Below are 8,964 nucleotides of genomic sequence, written 5' to 3'. Positions count from 1 at the left end.
CACAATCTTGCACCTTGCTCAAGGGTGATCCTTAGACTTAGATCAACATTTTGGGGTCTACGTCTAGAGTGTGACTCTATTGATTGTTTTAGCACCTGGTGTCCTGCTTCCTCCATTGGCACTGGCTGACCTCTTTCACAGGCCAGAAGTATTCAGACTCATCTCTGCACTGGAATCTGCAGCCCGGGGCATCTAACAGGTACAAATGATAGCCATCCTCCCCTGTTTTCTCCCAAGCTAATGCATCTGCTCACCACCCCACCCCTTTGGACTAAGAGGAGCTCTGGCTATCAGACCATGGATTTAAAATATAAAATAGATTACCACCAAAAGATGAAACTACAGGAATGGTAAGAAAGGTATTTTCGTGAAACTGGAAACACAGAAAAAGAAAAGTTGACTTAACAAGTACCTCTGTTACAATGATGTAATATGTGCCTCTTTGCCAAGTGATGAGGGTGACACACAAACGATCTCTCTGAATAAATAAGATGGGTTTACAGTGTCTGTTAGTGCAGCTGAAGACTGTGGGAAGAAGCTAAAATGGGTGCTACCCACATGTAAGGTCGCATTGTGCCCATCAATTTATTTTGATCCCATGGAAGGCGTTTCGGAGCAGGCCTCAAGAAATAGCTCAACCAAAAGAACATTCAAATTATATAAAAATGAACTTCAGTGATTTCAATCTATTAACCTTACATAATACAATTTCAAACATAGTACTGTAATTTTGAAATGCCAAAAAAAACCCCACTACATACAGTAATTTGATCTCATAGGTGATAAATTTTTTTTGTAGGAAAACAATTTGAATTGGCAAACAATAACTTATCACCTACAAGTACATTTAGCACCTTGAATCAGAGGGGCACCTAGGCATCCAGGTCTGGAGCAGTGAGGATAGTTATTTAACAAATGCTTGCCTCGTGCTTGCTAAATGCCAGGTATTGTTGGGGAGCTGAGGATTCAGGAGTGAACAAACTTCTGAATGATGATGATAAGAATGTTTATGGAGCCCGTACTGTGGGCCAGCCCTGAGCTCATGGCTGCTTGGGATATATTGGCTGATTTGTTCCACCCTCACAACTCTCTGAGCTCTTATCATTATCCCCATCTTTCAGATATAGGAACTCCTGAGAATAAATCTACCCAAGGTCATAAAGCCAATTAAAGTGGCAGAAATTGGACTCTATGAGTTCCATAAGTAACACAGCACTTGAGTGGAAAGGGCTGCTAGAAATGTTTCACAGGGAGGGAATTAACCCATTTTAATTTGTATTCAGGGGTGAGAGTGTGGCTCAGTGGCAGATGGCTTGCCTAGCATGCAAGCACTGGGTTTGATTCCCAAGACTGGGGGGAAAAAAAAAGACATTTATAGCCAGGTGCCATTAGTGCATGCCTACAATCCCAGCAACTTGGGAGGCTGAGGTAGGAGGATTGCAAGTTCAAAGCCAGCCTCAGCAACTTTGTGAGGCCCTAAGCAACTTAGGGAGATCCTGTCTCAAAATAAAACATTTTTTAAAAAGGGTTGGGGATGTGGCTTAGTGATTAAGCACCACTGGGCTCAATCCCTCGTACCAAAAAAAAAAAAAAAGGACATTTACTTGATTTGTTCAAGCATTACACATTTCCAGTTGGCGTAAAGGTAAAATTCTGTATGGTTCTGTCAAAACTTCAACAAAATCTAAACTACTGGAGCTCAGTCAATGAGCTTTCATCATGACATTATTAATGACAAGTTCATGAATGTAGGAAATTACATGTGACTTAGCCTGAACCCTGGCAAACTATTTTTAACAACTTTAATTCAATATCTTCAGGGTTTTTCTTTTGTACTTTATAACCATTAAAAAAAATCTACATACCACCTGGACTATTAATTACTTAAAACTGATTCATTGGGCTTACTTGATGTTTTAAGGGAAGTTTAATATCACTGCTATAATTAAAGGGCCTCTAAATCATTCAATAAATATGTATGAAGTGTCTGACACACACAAGCAATAGGGATACAGCAGTGAAAAGCAGACTGAGAAGCACCCCCACTCCGGTGGAGTAACAAATATTAACCAGTAAATACATCAAATGCACGCGGTCAGTGCTGCGAGGAAAGAGGGAGTGTCTCAGTCTGTTTTGCGCTGCTGTAACAGAATAGCACCGACTGGGTATATAGAAAGAACAGAAATTCATTGTCTCAGAGTTCTGGAGGCTAAAAGTCCAAGAACAAGGTCCGGTAATTGATGAGGGCCTTCCTGTTGCTCCCCCATGAAGGAGAAAGCAGAGGGCCATGAAAGGAGTAAGCTCTGTGTCCTTGTGGGCAGAAAAGAAGATAAGCAGAACCTATCTCACGATTCCTTTTATCCTCCTGAATCCATTCATGAGGGCAAAACCCTTGTGACCAAAACACCTCCCACTAAGCCCCACCCCCAACACTGCTGCACTGGGGATTAAGTTTCCAACTGTGTATTTTCTTCTTTTTTTTTTTTCATTCCATTTTCCTTTATTTGGCATCTCAGAAACTGCATTAATGCATGATTGTTCAAATAGTAGGCACTCACTGAAAGCAAGTTGGGTATAAATAGGAAATTAACAGAAGCAACATAGAAATCTACAGTTCACAGGTGATTTTTTTGGTAACATAGGATTTTTCCTTCACAAGAATATTTTTCCATGCCATTTCCATCTTTATCATACCCCTAAGCTGAACCGTGTTGCTCGGATATTGGCTTCTGCAACAGAAGAAAATAGGAAAACTATCTGGACTTTTGCTCCAGCCAAGGGAATGGGAGAAGATCAGGGGCAGGAGCGGGAATCTGTTCTGATACTTATTTAATTTGCCACAGCCCATGGACACAGACTGGAGCTGGGTCTTGTAAGGCAGATATTCAAATCAGTTGGGAGCACAGAAGGCAACATCTACATCTTTGACTTCAGCTGGAGGGGCGGAGTTCTGGGCCTGGAGAGTTGGTGTGTGCAGGTGGAGAGGTCCCCTCTCCATCGCGGTCGCCTTCCAGCGGGAATTCTGACACCCGAGCTGGCACTCCGTGTGCTTCTGACTCCCCTCTGCTCTCCTCACTTGGTTCTCATCCAAAGCCTGATCCACCACATGCAGAGCTACAGCTTGGCCTCGAATTCTCTTCTGTGGACCCGTTGGACCCCCTGCTTGCGGGATGGTTCACGTGAACCTTCTTCAACCTGGCCCAAACCGGGAGTTTTTCCTGGGACCTCCATGTTGTTTATGATCCAGTTGGAGAAAGGCCTAAAGCAGTGGTGGTTTTGACTGTGTAAACCAGGACTCTGCGAGCGCCGTCCCCAAGGGAGCGCCATCCCCAAGTCCGTCCCTGCGCGTCCAAGGCTGAGGTCCTTCGTGCTGCGCTGCAGAGCTGCACACTCAGCATGACATCTAGGAGTTACTGCGCAGCCTCCTCCCCTCCACTCGTTCCTGAAGCATCACTATTCATTTTTATTGATTTTCAAAAATATGCAGTAAGGCAAAATGCAGTTTCCAAGAGCTTCTAGAGTGGTGAAGCTTTTACTAGGTCACAACCTCGTTAATTTACGTCCAGCTCTCATTCCTCCTTACTGAGCATAGCCCTACACTTGTGACCCAAGATTTCAGCCTGACTTTATGGCCTGCTTGCAAGTTACTCCCAGGGAGGAGGCCAGGGAGGAAAGGCTCCGTTAACCCTTCAGGCTACTAAGGGTTTTCAGTAACTTCCACCGTGAAAACCTAATGCTGTGATGGACCCCCAGGCAAACCGTTCTCCATTCCTATGCATCCCAGAGTCCCTGTCCCAGAGCGGCTGATTTCAGTATCAAATCTCAGAAGATAATTCTCAAGCCCTCCATCCAATTTCCAAGCTTGTACTGTAAGCACCACTTCTCCAGCAGGGTGTTGTCTGGTGAGGTTTCACTGCCAACTTACATTCTGAAGGCTTTTACTGCTCATTCCTCTAAAAGGCCTCTTGATGCATCCAAATTCCAAAAATGGATGGGGTCCTTACCCAGGGCTGAGGACTAGGAATGCTGGGAGAAGAAGCACACTTCTTTCCCTGAAGGAGCCCTATTTGGACAGGTCAGTGACTCAGTGGGTGCCTGCTGCCCTGGAACCCTGTAGGAGCATAAACAGGGACCAGATAGTAGGAAACTTCCTGGAAGAGGAGGATCTGGTGAGTCTTAAAGTTCACCTAGTTAAACAGGGGGTGGAGCATCTCCAACGCTGCTGCACTGGGGATTAAGTTTCCAACTGTGTATTTTCTAACTTCCTTCCTTCCTTTCTTTCTTTCTTTCTTTTTTTTTGGTACCAGGAATTGAATCCAGGGGCGCTCAACCTTGGAGCCACATTCCTAGACCTTTTTAAAATATTTGATTTGGAGACAAGATCTCGCTAAGGTGCTTAGGGCCTCTGAGGCTGGCTTTAAACTCACAATCCTCCTGCCTCAGCCTCCTGAGCAGCTGGAATTACAGGTTTGCATCACCATCACAACTCTGTAAGCTCTAATCATTATCCCCATCTTTCAGATATAGGAACTCCTGAGAGTAAACCTACTCAAGGTCACAAAGCCAATTAAAGTGGCAGAAATTGGACTCTATGAGTTCCATAAGTAACACGTGAATTCTGGGGGACACATTCCCACCATAGCAGGCGCATACCAAGTCTGAGTGGAGAATAGTTAAAATTTTAGACAGGGAAGGCCTCCTTGAGAGAGTGGCTCTTGAGAAAAACCTGAAAGAAGCAAGTCATGTGGAAATCTAAGAGAAAGGCAATCCAGAGAATGGGTACAGACCAGGCAAAGCTCTGAGGGGTGAGGGGTGAGTGTGCTGGGGTATCCAGGGAATGACAGGGAGGCGGGGTCCTGGGCAGAAGCAAAAAAAAACCAGTTGGGGAAGCTAATGCAAAACTCTAAGCAAGAGATGATGGTGGCTTGGGGGCGAGTGATGAGAAATGGTCAGATTCTGGAAATGGTGTGAAGATAGAGCCAGTATTTGCTAATGGGCCAGTGACGGAGGGTAAGAGTGGAAAAGGGGATCAAGCAAAGCCCCAAAGGTGCAAGTTGGAGTCCAGTGTATTCTATATTCTTTCTCCCCCACCCTAGAAGTCCTCCCTACTCCTTGGATTTAGATTTATGTCACTTTCAGCCCAACTTCCCTACTCAGTAAAGGACATTTGGTATTAAAAAGAGTAGATTTAGGGCTAGGATATAATTCAGTGGGAGAGCGTTTGTGTGTGTGTGTGTGTGTGTGTGTGCGCACACACACACACACACACACAGAATAGATTTTAAACTGGTTTAAAATTTTCTGAGGCTATGACTTTTTTTTTTGAGATGGGACCACAGCAAGTTGCCCAAGCTGATCTAGACTCTCCATCTCCCTGTATCAACTTCCCAAATAGCTGGGAATATAGATGTGGGCCACCAGGCCCAGCTGAGACTGTGACTTCTAAGACTGGAGCATAAAACATAATACATCTCCTGTCATGTCCTCCAAAACACTTGTTCAATATTCTAAAATATTATCACTTTATGGTTCTGCAGACTTCTAATGATAATACTGGAAAAATAATTCTATTTTTCAGGTATCCAGCAGAAACCTTTCAGAATACAGTACTGAAATTCTGTACATTATAAACGTACTCAATGTACTCTGAATGTTACAAGCTTGCTGAAATTCTGCTTCATGGAATTCCAGTGCATTGATTAGAGAAGCATTCCTGTCTCTTATGATTTAAGCCTTAGACAGATCCACACTTGATAAACTATGTGCCACTTTTATCAAATGAATGGATGAGTTTAGCACCATAAACTCAAACTTCACCAAATTTATTTGTTTATTTGTTTGTTTGTTTGTTTATATGTTTGTTTTTGTGGTGCTGGGGATCAAACCCAGGGCCTCACATGTACTAGCCACACACACTACCACTGAGCCATATCCCCAGCCCTAATTTTATTTTTATAGTTTATTCATTTATTAGTTCAAGGAAAGAGAGAATAAATAGAGTAACAGTATACAAGCAATGAATGATAGTTTCATGATGAGTAAAGATATTAAATAAGAAAACCAAGGCCATCTGATTTTATCTTAAACACTGGCCTTTTACTTTAGCATTGCATTCAGAGCCAGTATTCTGGTTTCTGTACAAAAGTAATGCCTTTCTTTGACATTGATAACTCACTAAGCATCTATCTTAATGGTTCCTACATTTAAAAAAATACCTTATTGTCCTCAGCAGTAAATAACCTATATTGCATTAAATTAGACAAATTAGTTTATATTTCTATTCCAAACTATATCCACTACTATACGTCCATACATACCATACACACATTCCATAATCAGAGAAATTCTATGCTATCAGTGTGAGTTACATTTACTTTTACATTGGATAGTGTAGTCAACTGAATGTTTTTTTAAAATATTAAGAAAGAAATCTTCATATAACTACTTCTGAATAGATGAGTCCCAAATTCTAACACTTCCAAGCTGGTTCCTCTGCGGGGTTGCAAATCTTTTGTCTAGTATCTTCTAGACTCATGCATCCCAACCTAAATGCATCCTCAAACTACCCCTATTCCCATATTCTGAGTATCTATTTGTGACATCTCCATCCACCTGGTCAGCCAGGTTCAAAATCTGAATCTTCGACGCCTATCTATCCTTCACCTCCTATAACCAATCATTGGCCAGATATTACCCCTGAACAGTGCCCAAACTTCCAACATCTACCCTTTCCCTTCTTCCCCTCAAGAATCATGAGGGGAAGCTCAAATATGTTATTACTTGCTCAAAATCTTTTTAAAAAATATTAATTTTTTCCCTCCCTCTTTCCATGGAATAGCCTAAATGCCTTAGAAACAAACCAAGCCTTTCCACAATTTGGCCGACTCCCCACTGCACTGTTTTGACTGTACCTGGGATTTAACTGGTGGAGGTGAACAAGTGATGACACAGTGATCAGGAACAATGAAAGAAGTTTTATTACTCACAGTTTTCAGGCGAAGGGCTGTGCCCTACCACAAGGGCCACATGGGGAAATAGCAGGGTCAGTGAGTAGGCAGAGGGAAGGAGGGAAAGCATAGCTCTGGTGAGCCTTTGTTGTGGTTTCTGTGGGAAGAAATGGGGACACAGGGAGACAGGCTTGAGTAAGCTTAGGATCAGATTGTTTGATCAGATTGTTAGTGGGCAGCAGGGTGGTCTCTAGTTGTCCTGTACAGGGTTCTGGGGTGATTTACCATGGTGCTTTAGGCCAGGGAGATATTGGTGAGCGAGTTAGATAAAGGAAGCGACTGGTTTGTATAACAAAGACATGTTCAAAGACACTTGTTTGCCATCTCTAGGAATTAGCTGACTCTGGAGGGGTAATTCCTCTCTGGTTCTCCAGTCCCCAAGATGTCAAAGCGTCACGAAATACAGAAGATAGTTCCAAGATGGCAACAGCATCCAGGCTTCTGAGACCAGCTCAGTGTAGCCTGCAGGAGTTGGGCCCAAGGGGATGCTCTTGCTGGACTGGCCTTTCCCTCCTAAATTAGGGCACCAATAACCGCATCTTGGCTCCCCTCCACGGTGCTGATTGAGCCCAAAGTGTGTCCACTGGAGACTTCAAGTACAGATGAATGGAATATTGCATGGTAGTTTGCAGATGACAGTTTTGATCTGAAAGTCAACCCAACAACAGGTGCATCTTTCATGATCAAGACTGACCAGTTGCAAAATGAACTATGTAAATTCCTAACCTGGACTACAGCTGGACAAGAACAATTCTGCCTTGGTACCAATATATCACAGAGGACCAACTGCAGTATAATTGTTAATGATATCACACAAGAAGAGATATTTCAACATGAAGGGACCAAGCTTCTATAGCATGGTCCATCTCATATTATGGGTTTGAGAACACAGAGGCAGGCTGGGGTCCTGCCACCAGGTATCACTTAGCACTTGAGCCTTCTTCCTGCAAAAAGGACTTACAGAAATTGACCAGTTCTCTTCTGTCTTTGAAGACTGCAGCAATGATATTCCAGTCTGTGAAGTTCTCTTATGTAAAGAATCTCTGACATGCAAAGGAACATCAGTGGTTTTTTACCTTGTTGAAAAGGAATGTATATAATTGTATGGATGGTAGGATTACATTTTTGAGCAGGTAATCAGGATTTTATGTAGTATTTATAAAAGAAAAATAGCACTTCCATGATTCTTGAGGGGAGAAAAGGCCCTTTTGAGATTGTAATTTCCCTGGATTCTCATTACCACTTTAGAAGAAACTGGATTATTTAAATTTGGTGGGATATTGTTAGCAGAAGGATAGCAATCATTACCTGAAGCTAACATGAGTTATTTATAAGACTCAAAAAAATAATTTCATCCTGACTTCTGTAAAGCACATTTCATCTAATACAGATGCCCCTTGATTTATGATAGTAACCGCCCAATAAATCCACTGTAAATTTAAAATATCATCAAGTTGAAAATGCAGTTAATACACCTAACCTACTTAATGCCCAATGCTAAGCTCCACACCAGGAAAACTTCCGGGGGGCCCGCCCTCCGCGGCGCCAGCCCCACGGTCTCCGGGACCAATCCACAGGTTTTGTCGATTGCTTCTGCCTGGGCAGTGCTCCCGGCGCGGCAGCCCCGCCCTGGTCGACTGCTCGGGTCTGGCCCGCCCCCGGGCGCGGGAAAATAAGTTTTTGTTGAGTTTTTATCCGGGCGGCGGCTGCAGTGATCTGCTCAACCCGAACCATTCCTAAGCGTCCTCGGCCTCTCCTTCTTCCTGGTCCCCCTCGAACCACACGAGTGCAGCCGAGGGGCCCAGCTCGCCGCCATGTCCGAAGCTTATTTCCGGGTGGAGTCGGGTGCGCTGGGACCCGAGGAGAACTTTCTTTCCTTGGACGACATCCTGATGTCCCACGAGAAGCTGCCGGTGCGCACCGAGACGCCCATACCTCGCCTGGGCGCTTTCTTCCT

The 8,964-nt window shown here is 43.7% G+C and overlaps 1 protein-coding gene and 1 long non-coding RNA gene across 2 annotated transcripts in view; one reads left to right on the top strand and one right to left on the bottom strand.

The window, feature by feature from the left end:
- Positions 1-6,954: 6,954 nt before the first annotated feature.
- On the bottom strand, positions 6,955-8,635 carry LOC125612957. Its single transcript, XR_007343442.1, has 2 exons — positions 8,492-8,635; positions 6,955-7,104 (listed from the first exon to the last, which is right to left on the bottom strand). It is a non-coding gene; the product is annotated as an uncharacterized LOC125612957 (long non-coding RNA).
- Positions 8,636-8,674: 39 nt separating this feature from the next.
- Gins3 (GINS complex subunit 3) overlaps positions 8,675-8,964 on the top strand; it is a 7,413-nt gene continuing 7,123 nt past the window's right edge. The window contains exon 1 of the mRNA XM_015488659.2: positions 8,675-8,964. This exon is cut by the window's right edge and continues 2 nt beyond it. Within this exon, the coding sequence (XP_015344145.1) occupies positions 8,822-8,964 (143 nt within the window). The 5' untranslated portion in view covers positions 8,675-8,821.

The sequence above is a fragment of the Marmota marmota genome, unplaced genomic scaffold, assembly GCF_001458135.2.
Source record: "Marmota marmota marmota unplaced genomic scaffold, marMar, whole genome shotgun sequence".
Lineage (NCBI taxonomy): Eukaryota > Metazoa > Chordata > Mammalia > Rodentia > Sciuridae > Marmota > Marmota marmota.
The sequence above is the reverse complement of the archived record's forward strand: the minus strand, read 5'-3'. Positions and strand labels throughout refer to the sequence as shown.